Source organism: Podarcis bocagei (assembly GCF_964188305.1).
Source record: "Podarcis bocagei genome assembly, chromosome: 10".
NCBI classification, from domain to species: Eukaryota; Metazoa; Chordata; class Lepidosauria; order Squamata; family Lacertidae; genus Podarcis; species Podarcis bocagei.
The window spans coordinates 18,604,959-18,629,594 of NC_138135.1; the positions used below are offsets into that span (position 1 = coordinate 18,604,959).

General features: G+C 45.5%; 1 protein-coding gene across 1 annotated transcript in view; it reads right to left on the bottom strand.

Moving 5' to 3' along the window:
* The window catches only part of DERA (deoxyribose-phosphate aldolase), a 39,151-nt gene that overhangs the window by 13,772 nt on the left and 743 nt on the right, over positions 1-24,636 (bottom strand). The window contains exons 2-6 of the mRNA XM_081210544.1: positions 19,802-19,899; positions 16,452-16,599; positions 13,888-13,983; positions 12,824-12,958; positions 8,233-8,361 (exon numbers count right to left, since the gene is read on the bottom strand). Coding sequence (XP_081066670.1) covers positions 8,233-8,361; positions 12,824-12,958; positions 13,888-13,983; positions 16,452-16,599; positions 19,802-19,899 — 606 coding nt within the window. The remainder of the gene's footprint in view (positions 1-8,232; positions 8,362-12,823; positions 12,959-13,887; positions 13,984-16,451; positions 16,600-19,801; positions 19,900-24,636) is intronic.

The following is a 24,636-nucleotide window of genomic DNA, read 5'->3' on the forward strand; positions in this document are numbered from 1 at the left end:
TCACTTTGGGAGAGCACATCTTTGTTTGAGACTCTGTCCTGCCATGTGGTGCCCAAAATCTTCCTGACATATAGCCAGGGTCAGATTACTTGTACAGTCTTACCCTAAGATGGACACCTTGCTTAACCTCATGAGAGGGCCAACACTGACTACCCACCATGGCAGGGGCAGTCGTGGAAAGGGCTGTAGCTCATTGACAGTGCATCTGCTTTGAACCCAAAAGGTTCTAGGTTCAATCCCTGGCATTTCCAGGTGGGACCAGGAATGTCCTGGCTGAAAATCCTAATTAGGAGCCACTCCTAATCCGCATAGGTGCCAACAATGCTAAACTAGATGGATCAGTGATCTGACAAGGTAGCTTGTTATGTTTCTGAGATTTGATGTATATGATACACTGCATTGCACAACTTTTTATTTTTAAGCCCATCTTCCAAATGTATTCATTTGCTTGTAACCTAGCCTTCCTTGAATAGCTCTGAGATATGGGGCTCTCTTGAAGTCTCTCCCAATCGAGTCCATACCAGCTCAGCCTCACCAAAGCAACAATGCCGGATGTTCCCAGACGATTCCCTTCAGCTTATTTTGCACGGAGCCACGGAACATTTCCAGCAACTCGATTTAACTTTGATGCTTTCCAGTGTCAGCAGTAAGTTGTTAACTAATTTTATTAATAAAAGCCTATTGTCTACCAAACTTGGAGGAAAGTTGCTGAAATGGAAAAATGAGCTGCTTGAAATGGATTTAGAAAAAATATATTACACTGAACAAAGCAAGCTGGGAAATTAGGCTCCTTTATCAGGCTCTGAAAGTGCTATGAATTTTAAACATAACTTTTTTTTTTAAAGGCAGATATATATTTTTTTAAAAAAACACACACACGCAACCAAGATCACCACACTTCAATGTCAACTTGAGTGTATTTTTCAATGGTTTCTGATAAAAGCACTCGACTTGCAATAAAAGTTCATGCCTAGAAGGAAGGCAGAAGTTATCTCTGCTTTGAAACCTTTAGGCTTTAAGTATAAATGCCTCGACTGTGTCAACCCTTCCTCCCACACACACACAAAGTCTGCACCAAAGACATTAAAAAAATTATCTGCAAGGGAGATAAGTGATGAAACTTACAAAAGCAAATGTTTGTCCTTGTTAGCTATCCATTTCCACAGCGCCACGAGCATACATGGCATTCTACAGAATCAGATATCGTAGGACAAGTGCCTGCTCCAAGGAGCTTACAGGCTGTCTTTCCATAATGAGGGAGGGGGAGCATGGAAAGGTGGGTGGGAGAGGCTGTGTCCATGCCACAGTTGTCAACTTTTCCCTTTTCTTGTGAGGAATCCTATTCGGAATAAGGGAATTTACCTGAAAAAAGGGAAACATTGACAGCTATGGTCCATGCACATTTCAGTATCTACCCCCAATATCTATAAGGAATAGATTTCAGTGGTTCTTAAGGAGATCTAATGCAATTAGCTCTTTATCAACAGAAAATAACAACACTCTGGTTCGCCATACTCCAGCTAAGATGCCGCTGAAAAGGTAAAAGGTAATGGACCTCTGGATGGTTAAGTTCAGTCAAAGGTGGCTATGGGGTTGTGGCGCTCATCTCGCGGGAGGAAGCCGGTGTTTGTCCACAGACAGCTTTCCGGGTCCTGTGGCCAGCAGGACTATACCACTTCTGGTGCAACGGAACACTGTGACGGAAACCAGAGTGCAAGGAAACGCCGTTTACCTTCCCGCCACAGTGGTACCTATTTATTTACTTGCACTGGTGTGCTTTCAAACTGCTAGGTTGGCAGGAGCTGGGACAGAGCAATGGGAGCTCACCCTGTTGCGGGGATTCGGACCTCCAACCTTCCGATCGGCAAGTCTCAGTGGTTTAGACCACAGCACCACCCGCATCCCTTTACCTTTTTTATGCTGCTGAAACTGACTACTAGCTCGACCCTCCTCTTCTAGCTTATCACTCTGGATTCCTCCCAAGCAGACGAAGGCTGAATCGAGCGGGCGAGCTCCTCCTCTGGGCCTGTCTGGCCTATTGCTCCACAATGTGCAGGACTCTCCTCGATTGAGGCGTCAGAGGGAGAGGTGAGCCAGCAGGACTGGGACTGCTTTGCTGCTGCTGCTGTGTAGCTGGGCCAATCTGACTTCTCTCTATATAAGTCTGCGCTCGCACTGCGACTCTCAGCCTTTGACCCTGTCCTGTAAGGTCCTCCTTCTCCTGACCCCCCTTGATCACTCAAACCCCCTGCTTCCAGCACCTCCCAGCTCCTTCCATCTACAGACTGCCCTTTGGTGTCCCACCACCAGGACCCAGAACCTAAGTCTCCTTCTTCTTCTGTGCCCTCCTTGGGGGGCTTTTGGGCAGGCGGCTCCCACCACTCTTCCTCATCCAGTCAGTCCCGGACACTCTGCACTAGAACTTCTACCGATTCCTCCTTCTGTGTCTGTGTTGCATATACAGGATACTACCATATGCAGTTCTGCTGAAGCACAATCGCCACACACAAAATCAGAGCACTGCTGAGTGATCGCTGTAAACACAGGAGGGAAGCTGCATTTGGCATTCCTGGCTGCAAGTTTATTTAAAATAATTTTATGCCAGCCCTTCGCTAAAACAACAGACAACTCCCAGGGTGGTTTACTACAAGGCAATAAAAACAAAGAAACATAAAAACCCAACAAATATGGACAAACAAACAATAAATCAAAATCGGGAAAACGGCAGCAGAGAAGACACAACCCAACAATTCAGTGTGAAAAACAGAACTTCACAGCCAGCTTGTATGAGATCAGGGATAGGGAGCCAGGAGCACTCCAGACATGGTTGGACTACAATTCCCATCATCCCAGACTCTTGGCCATGCTGGCTGGGGCTGGAGCCCCAGCAGTGTCAGGAAGGTCACAAGTCTCTCACTCCTGGATGACACAGTATTGAGACTAAGAGGTGAATGGTAAGTATAATTCTATGCTAGAAGACAGAGGGCCTGGAAAGGGGGGAAGCCAAAATGACTTCAGAGGGCAGTTTGCAGGCAGGGGGCCATGACCAAGAAGGCTCTGTCTTTGGGGAAAAGGGATGCAGCTCAGTGGAAGAGCATCTGGTTTGGTTCCAAATTCAACCCCACAGCATCTCCAGGGAGGGCTGAGGAGAGACTCCTTCCTGAAACCCTGGACAGCTGTTTTCGGCCAACTGTATACACTATTCAACTACATGGACCAATGGCCTAACAAGGCAAGTTCCTATGTTCTCTTCAATCACCACTTGCTTGCCTAACTTATCAATCTTATCATCAAAGTCATAGATGTTTCTAATGTGGCTTCTTTATGTCTTTTTTATTTTTTAAACAGCACCGTTTGGCTGCTTTGCTGTTTGCGAGCCTGGGCTCCTTTGGGAGGGAAGGCGTGGGGGAAATTCCCCTTGGGTTTTCGAGAACGGAGACTCACGCCAACTTCCCAGAAGGCCAGGCTTTATTCAGCAATGCGTTGCAGGACAGAGTCCAAGGAGCCTGAGAGAACCTTCCATCGTGACACAGGAAAAATAAACGTCATGTCGGCTGTTCGTCCTCACTATTGTCTTCATCCAACCGCAGTCCTTAAAAACATACACTCAGCCCATTTTCTTTCACTGAACATGCAGACACCTCCTCGTGCCTTATCTGGAGTTGTTCTTCACTCTAACAGTCAGCGTTCGATTCCTCCTAAACTGGTTCTTACTGGTTTTATATGGTCAGGCTGCCCTCTTGCGTACGTGACGGCGATAATGGGTTTTCCATTCCACGTCAGTGGCCAGCAAAGAAATCCAGCAAGCAAGATGGCGGCAAGGGCGTTCAGGTCACCAAAGATGATCCTAGCGTTCTGCCAGGTAGCTGACGTTTCAGGAGGAAACTTGGGTCCCAAGTTCTCAAAGTGTTTAAAAAGCAACTCTCTTCAAACCTGCCCACCCCCGCCAGCAGCTTTGTGGCATGAGGGAACTGAAGAAACAGCATTCGCTTGAGAACTTCAGAGAATCCACACCCTGCCTTTCTCAAGGCATTTGAAGTGCCCTGGGAGATCCTTGGCTCTTGCGCCTCACCTGCTTCCGCTTCTTCTTGCCCTTGTTCTTTGAAAGGCAGGAGCCGTTTGATCAACGAGTGGCCCAGATCAAGCCTTTTGCGACTTCAAAACACGGCTCTCATTTGTACCTTTTCCCGCCTCCTAACATCCAGCTGACTTCGTCCGGGAGAGTTTGGGCTCCGGAGGACAAATGAAACTTATTTAAATAGCTTTATATTAAAATAGTCCATCATAAGCATTAACATGCAACCCCTGTCCCTCAAAAGAAAGGAAAATAAAAAAGCCCACTCAAAAAAAAGAAAAAAGAAATTAGCACAAGGGAATTAAATATTTATATCAAACACAACTCTTATATATCTCTCTGGAGATAGGGGGCGGGCGGGAATCTTGTCGGAAAATAAAATTTAAAAGAATGGGTGGGAGTGATATTTTTTTTTCAAAAGGGGGGGGGAGGCTTGTTCTTCTCTCCTGCAACTGATTGCGGACTAAAATATCCATTTGGAAACGCCAAGCATCTGTTCGGTGGCAGCTGTAAGTAACATTACCCACACTCAAGACAATTTATATCTTTCCCTTTTATTAAAAAAAATAAGCAGGCCCCTTTAAATTATTCACCAGCAAATTAAAACAGACACAAGTGGAGCCGCAGCAGCAGCGAGGGGGGTGGCTCAGGAACCCAAGAAAGGAAGAGAACCCAAAACTACCTCTGGAGGGGAGACAAGCCAAGACCTCTTCCATTAGACTGAGCAGCCCGCAATTCATGCACTGACCCAACCAATTTTCAATACAAGAGAAGCTCTGAAAGCTCAGACACTAAATCAAAAGCTGCATCTATAAATAATTAAAAAAACACACACAGAGAGAGGTGCCAACTCTGCAAGTCTTTTCCTCCCTTCACAAAGCAGGCTGCGTGATCTCTGACTTTGGTTTTCATTGCACCTTTTCAAGGGTTTTGGACCTTCTTCTCCCCCTGCCCGTCTTGCTGGTTTCCCTATTCACCACAAGCATTGTCCGCTTGTTTTCTGAATGGGTTTCAAGTGTTTTATATAACTGAGCTTTAAATTCAGCTCCAGTGTCTAAATACAGAGATGTGTGAGTTTTCCTTCTAAAGAGAGTTGGACCTCAGTAGCAGCTGCTGCCAAAGCACTGTCCTTTTAATGCCCCTTTAAAATGTGGGGATTTTGGGGTGGGGAGGAGTTATTGGGTTGTTTTTATTTTGGTTATGTATTTTGTATATTTATATTCTGTTATTTCATCTTGTGAACTGCCCTGAAACCTGAAGGTATAGGGTGGCATACAAATACTAACAACAACAGACCTCCTTCCTGGAAATTGCACAGCAATCCAGGGCGAAACAGCCTTCCCAGCCCAACCTCAGTTACTTGGGAAGCCTGGCATGGGACTGTAGGCCTTATTCAAGGCTGAATAAAAATGAGGCATGGAATTGATTAAAGTGGATTGGGAGAGGTTTTCATCCTCTCTTGTGCTACTAGAACCTGGGGACTTCCAATGAAGCTGAATAGAGTGGTTCAGGACAGAGTTAAAATCTGTACCACACATCTAAAGCACTATTATACCACTTTAAACAGTTATGGCTTCCCCCCAAAGCATCCTGGGAACTGAAGTTTGTCAATGGAGCTGAGAGTTGTTACCTATTCCACACACAGAGCTACAACTCTCAGAGTTCCTGGGGCAACTCAGTCAGCAGAGCATGAGACTATTAACCTAAGGATCTTGGGTTCGAGCCCCATGTAAAAGATTCCTGCACTGCCGAGGGTTGGGCTAGATGACTCTTGTGGTCCCTTCCAACTCTACGATTCCCGGGAAGAGGGCTTGATAGTTAAACCACTCTGGGAATGCTACCCCTGTGAGAGAAATAAAGGTCTCCTGGCAACTCTCTCAGGGCCCTTAAAAAAAAAAACACAGTTCCCAGGATGCTTTGAGAGAAGCCATGAGGTGGTTTAACAGGGCTTTAAATTTATGGTGCAGATGTAGCCAGAAAAGAAAGAAGTAGTTATTCTTCTCACAGCACATGATTTATTGCATGGGTAGGCAAACTAAGGCCCGGGGACCGGATCCGGCCCAATCGCCTTCTAAATCCAGCCCGCGGACGGTCCAGGAATCAGCATGTTTTTACATGAGTAGAATGTGCCCTTTTATTTAAAATTGAATCTCTGGGTTATTTGTGGGGCCTGCTTGGTGTTTTTACATGAGTAGAATGTGTGCTTTTATTTAAAATGTATCTCTGGGTTATTTGTGAGGCCTAGGAATTTGTTCACTCCCCCCCCCAAAAAAATATAGTCCGGACCCCCACAAGGTCTGAGGGACAGTGGACTGGCCCCCAGCTGAAAAGGTTTGCTGACCCCTGATAGACTTCACCTCCACAAGAGGCTTTCCTTGTCCAGGGTGCTGGTTTAGCAGCCAGCCTCTTTTTAATGTCCTTCCATTAGTGCTGGCTTATTATTATTATTTATTGCATTTATACACTACTTTTATCTTCCAAGAACCTTGTGGTTGTGGTTCTCTTCCTCCCCATTCCATTCCAATCCTCGCAACAAGCCCATGTGGTAGGTTAAGGCTAAGACACGACGACAGGCCCAAGGTCACCCAGCGAGCTTCATGGCTGAGTGGGGATTCGAACCCTGGTCTCCCGGGTCCTATTCCAACACTCTAACCATTACGCCATACTGGCTTCCAATGGAGGGCTCGTTTCTCAGAATTTCTGAGGAGAAGGAAACACTCCGCTTTCACAGTGTGGTCTGATGCGTTTGGCCGCTGCACTCGATTCAAACGGAAACAAAAACACGCTTAGCCGCTAACAAAGCCACAGATCGATGAAAGGTATTGTGTATATTTAAAAATGGGAAGCTGCCACGATGCTGTTATAACAATAAGGGCCGAGGAGGGAGGGGGGATAGTGTTAACAGCAGAGCCATCTGCTGTACTGCAGTGAAACTGCATTTCAAAAAACACAGGGTGGAAAGGAGAGGTGAACTTCGGAACTTATTTTTATTTAAGGAAAAATCAAAACAAAGATTTTGAGAACCCCGCAGTGTTAAATTAACCAGCAGCCCCACTCAGTAGTTCTGTAGGAATGGGTGCTAATTCTGCAGGGCTAACTGCCCACTTAACGGTTATTTTCTGAATTTGTTCCCTACCCTTCACCGTAAGGTCCGAGTGTGGGTTACAACAATATAAAAATACATTAAAACTAGTTTCAAAAATTAGGAACCAGAATAATAGGGTTGGTCCTGAATATCTATGGGTAGTGTTTAACCAAGAGTTATTCAAAGTAAACCCACTGAAATTAATGAACATGATGAAGTTGGGCTCATAAATTGTAATACGTCTACTCTGAGTAAAGCTAAGCTGAATACCACCCTTTATTTTAGGAGTCAAAGGGGAGGGTGGAGAGGTACATCATTGGGTCTGCGTGGGAACTGGGCCATGGTACCGGGTATCATGGATGTTCAAGCTTTTTGGTTCAAGTATTCCTGCAGTCCCCTAGTCCTGCTATAGTAGATCTGACTGCTCTTCATGTGGCTTCTCTTTCACCTTGCCTTGGTGCACTCTGCTCCACACAAGGCCTCCCACAATCTGGGCTGCAGTGGGCCTTGTTGCCAAAAAACAGCCGGTCATAACAGCCATTTATTATATCATTCCCTCCAACATGGGACACGGGTGGCGCTGTGGGTTAAACCACAGAGCCTAGGACTTGCTGATCAGAAGGTTGGCGGTTCAAATCCCCGCAACGGGGTGAGCTCCTGTTGCCCGGTCCCAGCTCCTGCCAACCTAGCAGTTCGAAAGCATGTCAAAGTGCAAGTAGATAAATAGGTACTGCTCTGGTGGGAAGGTAAACAGTGCTTCCACGTGCTGCGCTGGTTCACCAGAAGCGGCTTAGTCATGCTGGCTACATGACCCGGAAGCTGCACGCCGGCTCCATTGGTCAATAAAGCAAGATGAGCACCGCAACCCCAGAGTCGGCCACGACTGGACCTAATGGTCAGAGGTCTATTTACCTTTACCCTCCAACATGTCCAGGCCAAAAACTGTGTGAGTCAAGTGACCTGCACGAGATCACAGTCCTGAGGAAAGTGCAGGTGATGCAGGGTGGGGGATAACAAGCAACTAGCAATTGTATTTATTAAATAATATAAATAAATAAATAAAGGAAGTTACCTGCCATCATGGCTACAAGACTTGCTTTGTAGACATTAGTAAGCGATCCCAGCTCTCCTGTCCCCAAAATAGTTTTCATATGAGCTTCTCCACAGGCCTGACGACACTGACGTATTTCTTCGTAGAGACCTAGCAGAAAGGAATTTTTTTTTGGGTTAATAATAATAACAATAATAATAATAATAATTTTAAACTTATATCCTGACCATCTTGCTGGGTTTCCCCAGTCACGCTGGGTGGCTTACAACATATATAAAAACACAACAAAGCATTGAATATTAAAAACCAAAATATCCTATACGAGCAACAAACCAACCAATAAATCAATAGAGACCAATAACAACAATAATAACAGGCTCTTCTTGTGTTCTTAACACAGAAGGACAGCAAGTAGCTGGATTCCCTCTTCTGCCAACCCCTAGCAAGACTAGCCCGTTTTTTTATTTATTTATTGGCTGGCTAGCAATTGGGGGGGGGGGGCTGGGTATTTACAATGCTGTGAGTGTGTTAATTGCCTCTTGCTCCTGCTATTAGACGGCACACTTGCTTTGAAATTCTATGACGCACTCTGTATTCGTAAAATTCGTAATGTGGTGAAAAACGTCCTTGATTCTCCCCAGCAGCAGCACCCTCAGTCTCTCCTTTCTTTCCTTTTCCCCTTTTTAGAGCTTTTTAAAAGCCCATGGCAAAGTTGAGGATCGTGCTTGATGGATGGCTGGTGGCCGTTCGGAACAAGTCTCCACGTTCTTAATACATTTCAAAAATTGCTGAAAATGTTAAGTACTTTAGTGTACGTCCAATTACGCCAAGCCTTAAGTTAAATCTGCTGTTACCTATTGTTGAGTATCTTCACGCCACTTGAACTATAATTTGTCTAAGCCTGGTCTTTTAACAATTATTTTAAGTGCTCTCTAATGGATTGGAATATAAAAGCAACTGCTTTGTGTCGGCTCCCTCTTTGAGTTTGGGAGCTGAGTCCTTGCACTGGAGTTACTGAACTCCTTTCTGATAGATGACTTTCCCTAACAATTTTCCATTAGTGCAAAGAAAATGTTAAAAACACACACGATTTTTCTCTCTTGCATTTACTTCCCCGCATCCCCACTACCACGACCAAGGGACAAAGAACGTGATGTAGCTCTGAACATGGGCTTCAGTCCTAAAATGTTAGCTTAAGGAGCAGCCACCATCGCTTCTGTAGAGTGGCTTGAATGATGTGGGATGTGTTATCAGGGGAGCAGGGGACGGGAAGTTTTCCTCTTCTGAATTTCCTGTTTACTTATTTATTGTGTCTGCACCCTACGTCAGGCACAGACAAACTCGGCCCTCCAGATGCTTTGGGACTACAACTCCCATCATCCCTAGCTAACAGGACCAGTGGTCAGGGATGATGGGAATTGTAGTCTCAAAACATCTGGAGGGCCGAGTTTGCCTGCCCTGTGTTTTCCTCAAGGAGCTCAAGGTCGTGTTTGCGATTCTTCCCCTCCTCATTTAATCTCCACAGTAGGTTAGGTGAGAGGCAGGAAGTGGCTCAAGGTCACTTGTAAATCTATCTCACCTGTTCTCCAAGGAGCTCAAGATGGCATGCATGGTTTGACCACCCCCCTCCTTTTTACCCTACTCCTGTGGAGTAGGTCTGCTGAGAGATGGTGACCGCCCCAAGGTCATCCCGTAAACATCGTGGCTGAGTGGGGATTTGAACTCTGACATCCAAGGTCCTAGCCCGACACTTTCACCACCACATCTTAGGATCCAAGCTTTGAACATCTAGCCTCTAGATATGGAAGAGTGCAGCCTCTCCCAAAATAACCTAACAGATTGGAGAACTGGGCCACAACCAACAAAAATAATTTCAACAGAGAGACATGTAAGGTTCTGCACTTAGGCAGGAAGAACTGGATGCACAAATACAAGTTGGGGGGCACCTGGCTTGCCAGTAGTTCATATGAAAAAGATCTAGGGGTCTACGTAGACCACAAGCTTCACATGAGTCAACAGTGAGTTGAATTCTGGGCAGCACATTTAAGAAGGATATTGACATCTTAAAAAGCAGAGACATCACCTTGCCAACAAAGGTCCGTATAGTGAAAGCTATGGTTTTCCCAGTAGTGATGTATGGAAGTGAGAGCTGGACCATAAAGAAGGCTGATCGCCGAAGAATGGATGCTTTTGAATTATGGTGCTGGAGGAGACTCTTGAGAGTCCCATGGACTGCAAGAAGATTAAGCCTCTCCATTCTGAAGGAAATCAGCCCTGAGTGCTCACAGGAAGGACAGATCGTGAAGCTGAGGCTCCAATACTTTGGCCACCTGATGAGAAGAGAAGACTCCCTGGAAAAGACCCTGATGTTGGGAAAGATGGAGGGCACAAGGAGAAGGGGACGACAGAGGACGAGATGGTTGGACAGTGTTCTCGAAGCTACCAACATGAGTCTGACCAAATTGTGGGAGGCAGTGGAAGACAGGAGTGCCTGGCGTGCTCTGGTCCATGGGGTCACGATGAGTCGGACACAACTAAACGACCAAACAACAACAACAAGACGCTCTGGGAGCCCTGAAGAACAGGATACAAATGCTCGAAATGAAATAAGTTTTAAAAAACTGTTCCGGCTTCACTCCTCAGCTGGGCGTAAGTGGGGCAAACAATCTATGAAACCACAAGTTAAGCTTGGTGTTCCATTACGTCAGCGGCCCAGGATCCTGGTAACAAGCCAGGATCATTTGCCAGCTTTAAAGCACAGCTTAGCGTCAGCCTCTGAAGATGAGCTTGTCAGGGAGAAACAGGCCACGATCCCGGGTTTGGGCACTATATGAAGCCAAGCTTAACAGCATCAGGGCTTTCTCACTTGTGCCAGAGAAGCAGCACACAGTGAGAGCAATGGGGGAGCTTGCACCATCACACCACTTGTGCAACGACACCAGAAGAGAAATCCTAGCTTATCATGATGTGCAACACACGGCCAATGTCAAATCTGCATGGTATAGTAGTTAGAGAATTGGACTAGGAGTTGCCAGGCCTTGAAGCTGACCGGGTGACTTCAGGTGAGCTGCTACCTCTCAGTCTAACCTACCCCACAGGGTTCTTGCAACAATAAAATAGTGTGGGTCAGGGAGATAACTCTGTGCGCTCGTCCCTTGAGCTCCCCAGAGGAAGGGAAGGTGGAAATAAATAAATAGCCTGTGTGAGTTCAGCAGAACATCGTCTACGACGAAGCTACTTGGTAAAAGAGGCCTTTAGCACCACATCCTCCAGCTAAAGAAATGTTGCATTGTAATGGAAGGATGCTAATTGTACAAGCACAGAGCTTAGTTACTGGAGCACTGTCAGCATTTAAAGGCAAACCATTCAAGGTACATTAAGAGAAAACCAATTACAGAGAAAAGCCTTCTCCTACTGTATTAAAAAGCTTGCTAATTAATAGCATTCCAGGGAGACAACTCGCAACAGCAATCTAAACGGTACTGAGGATGCACTGAGATTCTGCGAACACCAATTAGAAAACACAGAGATTTTGTTGTCAGGAACCAAACACACTTTCCTTCTTTCTTTTCTTTTTTTTTAAAGTAACGCTAGGCCAGCAACCCCTCGAGTTCTTTTTAACAATTCTGTTTGGAAATAATTAGAGCGCTGGCACCCATGTTAGTTTCCTTTCCCCTCCCCATTTCACATGAAGTTAAGACAAAAGCGGGAGAAAATTTATTTTTCACAATACTCCTTTGCGGAAGGAAAGCTTTGTGAAAAAGAAAAGGAAATCTTGCCGATACACGGGCCTGATCGTTGTAAGCGACAAATGCTTTGGGCAAAATAAAAAAATTCCTTCCAGTAGCACCTTAAAGACCAACTAAGTTAGTTCTTGGTATGAGCTTTCGTGTGCATGCACACTTCTTCAGATACACATGCTTTGGGGTAACGGGCTTTCCCCGCCATCACCAGGCAGGCGGCAGCAAACTGTGCAAAAAGAGAACAAAGACTTCCAGGTTCAAACCCCACATAGCCAGGGAAAAGAATCAGGAAAAAGACCTGTGCTGATTAGCTTCTGGGCTCAAATTGAAGTGCTGGCATGGTACAAATAATAAAATTATTATGATTGTTTTTATTTAATTATTTAATTTTATTATTGTTGTTGTTGTTGTTATCAATTGTGCTCAACTATAAAAGAGCTGAAATACAAATAGTTAAACAACATTGGGTAATTTTTGGCTCATAATATCCAGAGCCCGAGGTAACCCAAGGAAGCTGGAAGCAGTTTTTCATTTGGTGCATTGTTAAATTGTGGCATTTGCTACCTTAAGATGTAGTGATGGCTGCCATTTTGGATGGCTTTCAAAGGAGATCAGACAGATTCATGGAGGATATCCACGGGTCATGATGGCTATATTATCTCCAGTATCAGAGGCCTGCATATGCCTCTAAATAAATACCAGTTGCTGGGGGTCACCATGGGCACGTGCTGTTGTGTACATTTCCTGGGCAACCAGTTGGCCAACGTGAGATCAGGATCTTGGACCAGACAGGCCTTTTGGTCTCACCCAGCAGGGCTCTCCTGATGTTCCTGCGACCATTTTTCTGTCAGGACTCCCTTAATGCTCACCTTCCCACTGGCCTGTCAGGACTAAGGTTCTGTTAATGACGATGTCTATCTCTCTGGCGCCATCTTCCACGGCGAGGCGGATCTCCTCCAAGCGGGTTTTCAGAGGTGTCTGTCCTGCTGGAAATCCGGTTGCCACTAAGAGAAAAAATATACACAGTGCAAGTTATTACTCTTGGTGCGAGCAGAGAGATAGCAGGGGGGGCAACAGACATGAGCTTGCCAAATCTATAGAACTGGTTCACCACAGTCAGGTACTTCCCACAATCCAACCATCCACAATCCCTCCCAAATTTCCAGTCTCTCTTTTTCCTCAACAAAAGGGGGAAGTGTGAAAGTAAGCGGTTAAACTAGCACCACACACGAGACTCTAAAACAGAAGAGGCCAGCATCGTGCCCTTCAGGTCTGTTGGACTACAACTCCCATAATTCCTTGCTGTTGGGTTGCGCAGGCTGGGTTTGATGGGAGCTGGCAATCCCTGATTCACATATCGATGATTTTCAAGTGTTCTGCCCTCATGTAATTGCAATATAAACAGGAAAGGGAGAAAGCAGAGCTGCAACAAGCAAATTAACTTGCATCAGCAGTGTCATAGCTGTCAACATTTCCCTCTTTTAAAGGAAAATTACCTTATTCTGAATAGGATTCCTCGCAAGAAAAGGGAAAAGTTGACAGCACTGCGTCACATGCATACATAATCTTATTTGTATGCCACTTTTCCACAGCTCAAACCATGCTCAAGGTGGCTTACTAGATAAAAAAAACCCACATAACTACAACATAACAAAAGTAGTCATAAACAATAAACAAACTATTAAAAAATACAAACCCAAACTGAGCAATTTCCATGTAAACAACAAAACCCCCAAACAGTGGTACACATTGTTGCCGCAGCCCCTATACCAGGGGTGACTAATCTTTGGCTCGGGGGCCACATTTATCCCTCGTAATCCTCCAAGGGCCGCATAATGGGAATGCATGCGGTCAAGTCAGGCTCCACATGAAGAGACAGGGCCTATACAAGGGCATTCAGACTCCCCTCTCAAAACGCAGCAGGAAAGCTTACCTGAAGCTACTGGGATGTCACAGCCAGCAGCCTTCAGTGCTTTCACTGCATCAGCGACTCTTGCTGGGTAGACGCAAACGGCAGCAGTAGTAATGCCTGCAAACAGATCAAGAATATGGTCCACTTTCATTTCCGACTCACTTTCAAGGCCAGCCTTGCCACAAGGCAGGGCAAGGCCCTTCTCCACCATCAAAGGGCAGCAAATTGCCAAATGTGTAGATTATATATATATAATTTCCATGGTGGGGCATCATTTCGCTTTCCTGTTTCACAAACAGTGACCCCAAGGGCCCATCTCTCCCATTCCCCAAAGCAAGAATTCACTGCTGAGAACTTAAATATTGGCTCTATTAAGAACGCAAGAACTGTGTTCTGCTGGATCAGGCCAAAGGCCCGTCTAGTCCAGAATCCTATTCCCACAGTGGCCACCAGCCCTCTATCCACTTGTGAGTCCCAGAAACGGGCATCTGGGGGCACGAGGCCTCTGATAATGGATGCAGAACAAAGCCACATCTTATTATGTACTTCCCGCTTCTCTTGAGCATTGAGAAGTTCCAGAGTTTCATATCCCCGCAACACACCTGACAGCTACTGCGTTTTTGTGATACTAGCTTTATTTGCCAGTATGAAGTCAGGTCACAACTGGAGACGAAGATCCCCCTTTAGAACTTACAGAAGTTCTCTTTTGTGGGTTTTTGCTTTTTACTCTGATGCCGTATTTTCAAAAAAAGAGTGTCCCGAGCCAGATTTCGTGTGCCTTTGCTGCGAATCTGTAGACCTCCCAGAAAACCTTTTGCTTATGGGAAGGTATGAAAATGTTGTAAATAAAATAGAATTCTTCATTTTGTAGAAGAACCTTTATTTAACAAAAACAATAACTATACAGTGTGTGAATAGCCTTATTTGTAGCATGGCAGATACACACTGAAAAAGCGAGGCGACAGCGCTGAAGAACCAGCGTTATACTGCCACCTAGCTATTTTATTGTCTCTGACGGAGATTGTTTAGCAGGAGACTGAACGTGGGACCTTTTGCAGAAAAAGCAGGTGCCTCGAAAAGGCAGGCAGACACACGCCCCACCACTCACCGAAACCTTATAAATGGGTGATGATGGGAGGCAGGGAGGGTGTTTGAAGATTATTGGGCTTACTCATTCCATGATCTGGGCAACAGGAGATCTATGGGTCATACTTATGCCACTTTCCCATGAAAACAGTCACTCACAAAGCGGTTTACAACAAATAAAAAGCAGAATGCGTCTCAAAACCAACCACCACGAGGAAAATTTCATAACAAAATGTTAGCAAATATAACAATGCACCAAAAAGGGGGCAACGTTTCGGATGTTGACTGAATGTTGATTGCACAAAATTGGAAGACTGGAGAAATACCAGCTAAAGAACAATGGCAAGAGAAGTTGATGAACTATGCAGAACGGGCAAAAATGACAGACAGACTAAGAGAAAAAGAGAACAGAGACTCTGAAAAAGATTGGGAACCATTCATATTATATTTGCAGAAACAAAGAAAGTCAATAGACTTGATGGCAGGATTTAAATAAACATTCACATTATCAGCATCAGAAAATGTTTAGAAGATAGTGAAATATGATGGTGCATTTACTTTTACTTTTACTTTTAGGTTTGATGTTATGTTATTAATAACTTTTTTTGTTAAGAGATAGCAAAATGGGTGAAACTAGAAACAAACCAGAAGCAGAAGTTGGGGGAAGTCTTGGAGGGGAGGGAGGAATATATAGTAAATGTTAAGAATTTGAGGTGTATGTAATGAATGAAAAAGAAAAATGAATAAAAAAAGGACAGTCCAGGCCCTTACCTCCCAGCTTGATCAGAGAGATCATACCCGCCCCCCAGAATGGCTGGTGCAACCCAGTCAGATAGATAGGGAATAAGTAATAAATCATTATTATTACCAAACAAGAAAACCCTGCTAGTTCCCCCCCCCCCCCATGTCTCAGAAACATGACGGTCTTCAACCTGAAGTTGGGCCTTTAGTATAGCTCTTCCAGCAGAGATTTGCCAGGCGTCCTCACTGATAACTTTCAGGCGCCTCTCAAATATTTTTTTTATGCCAAAAAGCCTATTCCGTTCTTTAATTAACCCCCACCGCTAATCATTTTTATGACAGTTTGTTTCCATGCTTCATTGGATTTGTACGTACCGCCTTCATGATTTATACAAGTGGGCCATATATAAATATTTGTACAAATATAAATAAGAATGGTTAAGGCTATTGGGGCGGTGGGAGGGAAATGGAAAACCAGAAAGGGAGAGGATATGCAATGGAGTATTCTAAAAGAGGTTAGCACCCTCAACAGGAGTGCTCCACACTGCAACATTTCATTGCACTTCTCACTTCTTCAGCTGAAGCCCTGGAATCCAGAGTGTCCTTCTGAGCGGGACTAACCGTTCAGCAGAAACCATCATGCACCAGAGGATCGATCCGAGGGAGTTGGCACACAAACAGCCCATGTGTCTTTTTCCACATACACACGCCCTTAACAGAACCAAGGTTCCATTCCTGATTTGCACAGAAAGACCTACCTTTGCCGTCCACGCTCATAGCTTGCAACAGATCCCCTCGGATGGGATGCTTGGCTTTGTAGCACAACCTGCAGACGTTGGAAGGGGTGTCATCGCCCGAAAGGGTGGTGAGGTCAATGCAGGTGACGGCCCTCAGGTGCCAAGCTGCCTTTTATCATATAGAAATATACATATATATTAGGAAAAGGCCTTATCCTATAGCTGCATGCCTAGAGAACATCTGGGACTTCGGAGGCCAGGACAGACAAGAGCGCTGGTACATAAACAAGCTACAATGAACCACAGACTCTCACTTTCCCTCCTCTCATCTATTTTCTGTGCCAGGAGAAGATCAGAAGCTTCTGGCAATTTTTAAACAAACCAGTTTGCTGAAAATGCTCCCAAACCCTGCTTTCAACAAGGATCCTTCTCACCGGTCCAGATCCTATTCCCCCTGCTTCCTGTAGATTGTGGTTTAAGGGTGATTAAGTGGACAATATTTTGCCCACTGTATCTTTCAACTGGCTGGTGCTGTGGGTTAAACCACAGAGCCTAGGACTTGCCGATCAGAAGGTCGGCGGTTTGAATCCCCACGACGGGGTGAGCTCCTGTTGCTCGGTCCCTGCTCCTGCTCACCTAGCAGTTGGAAAGCACGTCAAAGTGCAAGTAGATAAATAGGTACCGCACTGGCGGGAAGGTAAACGGTGTTTCCGTGCGCTGCTCTGATTCGCCAGAAGCGGCTTAGTCATGCTGGCCACATGACCCGGAAGCTGTACGCAGGCTCCCTTGGCCAATAAAGCGAGATGAGCGCTGCAACCCCAGAGTCGGCCACAACTGGACCTAATGGTCGGGGGTCCCTTTACCTTTTTTATCTTTCAACTGGCACATTTCATGCATACTGCAGAGAGGAGGAAATAAATTTATTTCAAAGGAAACAAAAAACCAGGTACGATCCATCTAAAGTTAGGCAATTTAAAATCTCCCTGATTACAACGGAAAGGTCACTCACACACCCCTAATGCTGTTCCCTCTGATATGTATGGGAATTAGAAGGGCATAAATTTGTCCAGATTGCACTGGACCCATTGCCTTGCATTTGAAGTATTTAAAGTATTATAACCTAGAGAAAGGAATACTGAGAGGTAAAGTGATAGCCATCTTCAAAAATATGTTTATAAATGCTTCAGTTTCCGAACGTGCCTCGGAAGTCAAACATGCCACGCGGCTTCTGTATTGAGTTTTCTGTACGGAGGCTTCCGTACTTGAGTTTTCGGTTTTCGAACGTTTCAAAACTCGAACAGTCTTTTGGAACGGATTACGTTTAAAAACCGAGGTACCACTGTAATGCTAGAAGAAGAATTTGTTTCCATCCAAAATTCATCGGCCATCAAAATCAAATCTTGCTTTTGTTTGTTTGTTTTAAAAAATACTAGGAAATCAAGAAATCAGCTCACTTCAGGCAGACTTTACTAAGCTTCCCAAACTTCACGGAGGAATGCAGCCTGCCAAGCCTTACCCTGGGAACCCCAGTTCAGAGCCTTGGGGCTGTTGCTTCTGAAAAGCGCAATACCGAAACATTAGCTGCTTACTTAACAAAGTAATGGTTGTTGTTTTTTCCTATTTGGCTAGTGGAACCTCTGCTCCCCACAAACCCCTCTTGGCCTCCCCAGATCTGCTCCAGAGGTTTGTGGGGAAATCCAGAACAGATTTATGAGGCTCATAAAGAAGAAGAAGAAGAAGAAGAGGAGGAGGAAGAGTTTGGATTTGATATCACTACCCGAAGGAGTCTCAAAGCGGCTAACATTCTCCTTTCCCTTCCTCCCCCACAACAAACACTCTGTGAGGTGAGTGAGGCTGAGAGACTTCAAAGAAGCGTGACTAGCCCAAAGTCAGCCAGCAGCTGCATGTGGAGGAGCAGAGACGCGAACCCGGTTCCCCAGATTACGAGTCTACCGCTCTTAACCACTACACCACACTGGCTCCAGTGTAGAGGAGAAAGTTCCACTGCACAGCCATAAGTCCTCACGCTAATGGAACTGCATGGCTGACTATTGCTCTGGGTCTGAACCCAACTGTTTTGAAATGTGGCACTTAGCTGTTTTAGCATCCTTTGCTTCTCTTTCTAGACCCTCCTAAAACATCCCCAGACCTTTTCACACCCCAGTGTAAAGTACTGAAAAACAGACTGTGCTGTATTGAGAATGGATGTCATGAATCAAGCTCTCTTTGAGAATCATTTAGATTCCCTATCTCATGGAGAAAGCAGGGGTAGATACAAAGGATCTCTTCCCTTTTTGCTCTGAAGCACTTTGCTTTGCTTTTCGTAAGTGTAGAAATGAGACCAAGCGCACTTTTATTGTTGTTGGAATTCCTATTCCAGCTAAAATAAATGGAATTAAAATTGAATGTATAATCAGCTCCTAGGAAAGACATTCTGGCCTCCACAGTTGAAAAAAGAGTTGTGAAGACAGATGTAGCAAAAACGGTTCCAAGAATTGGTGTGAACTTGTAGGGGGGCTTTTTTTGTTGTTGTTGTTTAACCGAGAAGCTATTTTTACAGAAGAGGCTGAGCTATGATTTTCTTGAGTCAAAATGAGAGTACCCCGAAACATTTCTTAAATAAAAAAATACACTGATAATAATAAAAGAATTGTCCAAGAGGTGGCTTAGAAAATGCACACGCCTACCCACTCATGAATCAACATATTTAAAGCTTATTTGTGGTTTTGCCCCTCTCTGAGGTGCCTCAACACCCACCACACATGTACGCAAAAATGCACTGTTAGAAAAGAATATTTTTACCAGCCTCATTACCATGGTCCTCAAAAATGAATTATTACAAAAGGCAAGCACCATATTTTATGTCTATAGGCAACTTGAACAAAATTCAGTACCTTAGATCGCGAACGCCTTGGTACTCGGACGTTTTGGCTCCCGAACGACGCAAACCCGGAAGTGAGTGTTCCGGTTTGTGAACGTTCTTTGGAACCCGAACGTCCGACAGGGCTTCCATGGCTTCCGATTGGCTGCAGGAGCTTCCAATCAGAAGCCGCGCTTTGGTTTCCGAACGTTTTGAAAGTCGAACGGACTTCCGGAACGGATTCCGTTCGACTTCCAAGGTATTAAAGCCCATGGAGGTATAACAGGTGTCTGTGGAACACGAGAGCAGAATACTCAAGGAGCAAAAGGACGTTGCCTGATACAGAGTCAGATCACTGGCCCACTGCCTACACTGAACGGCAGCCAGAGTTTCAAGCAGGGGATTCTCCCAGCAGCTACCTGGAGATGCCAGGGTTCACCCTCGAGACCTATGACACACAAAGCATGTTCCCTACCCCCTCAGACACGACCCCCTCCTGGGAGCCACTTACCTGCCAATTCTTTTTCAAAGCCCGCTGTGTCTGAATTTGAGCTGCCCGCCTCAGGACCGCCGGCTGGTTCACCCGGACTCTCGCAAGCCAGCTGAGGTCTGTGAGGAAAAGTGCCTAGTTCTGTTTAGTACATTTATTATTATTATTATTTTGAATGTATTCTTATTGCATTGCATCTATGTAACCCAAATAATAAAGCAGAACAAAGTTGTAAAAACTAAACCAAACCAAATCAATAAGCAACATGGCACCCCCAGATATGCTGCTTGGTGCCTATTAAGGCCCTCTGCCCCACTCTTCCCCCCCCCCTTTATTCAATTACATTTAGGATTGCTTGGGGTCCTGTCCCCCCCGTTTTACCCTGGGCTGCAGCTGGCAGGGTGGGCAGATCCATGCAAGGGAACATTCCCCAAACTGTCAAGGATGAAAGGCTACACTTTGCGATGAAGATGATGATGATCATCATCATCATCATTTGTATGCTGCCCATCTAACTGAGTTGTCCCAGCCACTCTGGTCACTTTTGCACGCATCACCCAAATTCAGTAGCCTTTCTTATCCACACTCAAGTTTAATCAGAATTAAATTCCGCAAGGAAGAAAACCACGATTTCAATCCCTGAGCCGTTTTGCAGTGTGATGTCCATGCCAGTTTCTCAGATTTCAAAATGTGTCACCCGGGGACTGGAAAAGTTGGGGACCCAAGCCCTCTTTTGAGAACTGCTTCACAAATAAAGCCCCCCCCCCATAGTAAAAATGGTAAAGAGACCCCTGACCACTAGGTCCAGTCGTGACCAATTCTGGGGTTGCGGCACTCATCTCGCTTTCTTGGCCGAGGGAGCCGGCGTACAGCTTCTGGGTCATGTGGCCAGCATGACTAAGCTGCTTCTGGCGAACCAGAGCAGCGCACGGAAACACCATTTACCTTCCCGCCGGAGCGGTACCTGTTTATCTACTTGCACTTTGATGGGCTTTCGAACTGCTAGGTTGGCAGGAGCAGGGACTGAGCAACGGGAGCTCACCCCGTCGCGGGGATTCGAACCGCCGACCTTCTGATCAGCAAGTCCTAGGCTCTGTGGTTTAACTGACAGCGCCACCCGCATCCCCCCGTATACTATACACAGATTATTCCTACGTAAGCTGGAGAAGCACATATTATTATTAATTGGATTTTTTACTTGCCGTTCACCGTAAGGTCCCAGGGCAGCTAACAGCAATTTAAAAATAGAGTATTAAAACCTTTTTTAAAAAATCAAACAAAAAAACAGTCAAGAGAAAAGGGTGGCTCCTAAAAAAAATATGCATTTCAGGTATACAAGGCCTGGGAAAGATGTGCAACCCGCTGTTGGGAACTGCTGTTTCAGAGTTCAGCTTTCCAGGCAAATGCAGGTCAGAAATTGGGGAGGGGGGAATTATGTGTGAATCATCTCAAGTACCTGCCAAAGGAGGAGCAGGGAAGCAGCTTAGATATTCATTAAACATGGAGCGTGAATAGTCCCATTTTTTATATGTCATCTGCTCCATCTAAATATTCATGGGGCTTCAGGGATAAAAGTAATTAAAGCAGTTAAACTACAGCTAATTAGCCAACTTTCTTTTAATCCTCCTCTGGAAAAAAAAAGAGAATGTTTTACTCCCTCTGAAGACGTGTCCAAAAAAGAAGAGAGAGCGGGGGAAAAACAATCTTCAAAACTGTATTTAGAAGTTTCATGGGAAAGTCAATCTTCCTTTTTTCTTTTCTTTTTTTAACTTGAGGGCCTGTGACTGTAGGCAGCTTGGCCCATTATGCCTCAGGGTACCACAGCATAGCTGGTGTTGCGCCAAAGAGAAAAGGACGTTAATAAGATAGCTTTGAACTGGATGGCTACAGAGTACAGGCGAATTCTCTTTAATTGGTATAAAACGGTGCCAACCCACGAAGTGGCGGGTAGTGGAATATCTGCCCAAATGGCAGGCAGTGAAGTGCTATACTTCATGAGAGGAGAGATGATAGCCGTCTTCACAGATCTCAAGGACTGGCACATAGAAGATGGAGCCAGCTTGTTTTCTCTTGCTCCGGAGGGTAGGACTTGAACAGATGATTTCAAGTTACACTACTGAGCAAGGGGGACCCAAGGCCTGTCTTGGTAGAAGCGAGATTTCTACAAGCATCCAGAGATACCCATTTTAGACATCTAGGGCACACTGACAGCCTAAAAAAGACGTTGGACTACAACTCCCATTAGTGCCAGCCATCATGGCCCAGTAGACAGGGATCGTGGGAGTTGTAGTTCAACACCACCTGGAGGTCAGAGGTCCCCATCCCTGGCCTAGCACCTCCACTTAGAAAGATCAGGTAGCAGATAATGGGAAATGGGCTCACCACTAATCCCAAAACACTGGCTGCTTGCAGTCAGAGTAGACAATAATGGGCTGAAGGGTCAACTCCTCTGATCTGGTGTTCCCTACAATACTCAGGATTTATTCACAGGGCCTCCTCAGTTGTGGCCCCAACATACTTTGTCTTTTGAGGACCCCCAAAATCTAGGGCTGGATTTCCATTCTCAGACAGTTCTTCAGTGATATTTTGCAATTGTAGATGAAAGGTGACTTTCTGTTCCATTCGCAATCGTGAGCGTTCTTAGAATTTGATCTTTGATTTTTTTTTTATATGCACTGAGTTTTTGTTTGCTTTTTTGGTTACCTTTTTAAAAAGCTCTTAGGGCTCATTAGCTTGCCTGAGTGAGCCTAGACTGCTAACCTATAGATGTGATGGTTTTGCCTTGCAATCTCTACATTTTTGGGACGTTGTTTTTCAAATACATATATCCTGATTAGAGTTATAATTCCTTTGTAGTGCGTAAAGGTAACGGGACCCCTGACCATTAGGTCCAGTCGTGGCCGACTCTGGGGTTGCGGCGCTCATTTCGCTGTATTGGCCGAGGGAGCCAGCATACAGCTTCCAGGTCATGTGGCCAGCATGACTAAGCTGCTTCTGGCGAACCAGAGCAGCGCACGGAAACGCCGTTTACCTTCCCGCCGGAGCGGTACCTATTTATCTACTTGCACTTTGACATGCTTAGCAAGGCATAGGCAAACTCCAGCCCTCCAGATGTTTGGGACTACAACTCCCATCATCCATAGCTAACAGGACCAATGGCCAGGGATGATGGGAGTTGTAGTCCCAAAACATCTGGAGGGCCGCAGTTTGGCTATGGCTGCACTAAACCTATTACTGCCTTTTCCATTACTTGATCTTTGAACTTGCAAGTTCCTTCTACTATCCCTATATACCCAAAGTGTACACAGACGTTCCAAATTTGGTGCGCTCAAGATGCTTCTGGACTAAAACTCCCGTGACCACTGCTCATGCTGTCTAGGGCTGATAAGAGATTATTATAATAATTATTTACTAAATTTGTATAAACCCTTGGAGTGTCTGGGGTGGTAGGGGAGCGGTAGTAGCTCTGGCAGGGTGTTCCTTCTAGTGTAATATGTTCACATTTTGTAGACTGAGCTCTCACCTGTGGCTCCTAGAAAATGTCAGCATGTGACAGTGGCCATACCCTGGGAATGGCTTCGACTGGCTAGTTAAACCAGGTGAGGGTAGCCGATGGGTCTAAAAGCCTCAGTGAGTGAGGGACTTCCCCTCCAGCAGATTGAGAGGATGAGACCAATAGCGGGTCAAACGGTCAAGAAGGCATTTTCTGCACAGGCTGTAGACGCAGCGGCTCTCAACCTGTGGGTCCCCAGATGTTGCTGGACTACAACTCCCATCATCCCTGAGCTCTGGCCTTGCTGGCCAGGGGTGATGGGAGTTGTAGTTCAACAACATCTGGGGATCCACAGGTTGAGAAAGGCTGCGTAGAGGGAAGTGAGGGGCAGATGGGGCTCACCAACTCAGGAAGGTAGCCCATCTAGGAGAAGGAAAACTCTGATCCTAAACCTCTGCTGCCCTGTGGGGTATCTTCAGGAGATGAAAAGGCTCAGGAGTGAAACCCCACAGAAATCTGGAATGGAGTCCCTAAGACAGTTTGGATGGCATCTTGTACGCCTCCTTCTGGCATCTCCTGCAGCCAAGCTGATGTGGTCCAAAGGAAAGTAGAGCAATACATTTGGCATTAGCCTCCCTAATGATTGGATGGTGCCTTGCATGCTGGTCTACTTTCTTGTGGACCACATCAGCAAGGCCAGGGTGGGGTGCGTGTTCTTGATGTCATGGCAGCTGAGGACCTCCAGACACACTGCTCAGACTCACACCCCAAGAAGGTCACTTTGGAGCTGGTAACGCAGCAATTTGATTTCACCCTCAGAGGCACTGTCTCTCAAAACAGGCAGGGTGTATATGTATATGTTGTAATAATAATAATAATAATAATAATAATAATAATAATAATAATAATAGTGGTAACTTGCAGTTTTTACAAGAGGATCCATGCACCAAATTTCCACCAATGTACTAAACCCACGTGCGATTCAGATAGATCTGCTCCCCTGGTGTGGACTTTAAACCCTTTCATAACAAGAGGAATTTTGCCAAGGTTGACCAAAGGTAAGGGGAGAGGGGAGGCAGGGAGGAAAGGGAAGGCAGCTACCTCCACAATACCTGCGTGGCAGAAGGAGTTTAGATAAGTGGATTCCCACAACCGCCCTTCACAAGCTGCAGCTACAAAAGTTTCTCTTCTCTCCCCAACTATTATAAAATGCAGAATTCTTTTCTTCCTGGGGTCACCAGAAAGCTTGGGCAGTAAATAAAGCACACTGACTAAGGTGGAAGTTCCACTGACCTCAGCAGCGTTGTCTCTCCATAAATACATCTCATCTGCAGTTAGCATGCTGCCCTTAAGGCTTGGGAGA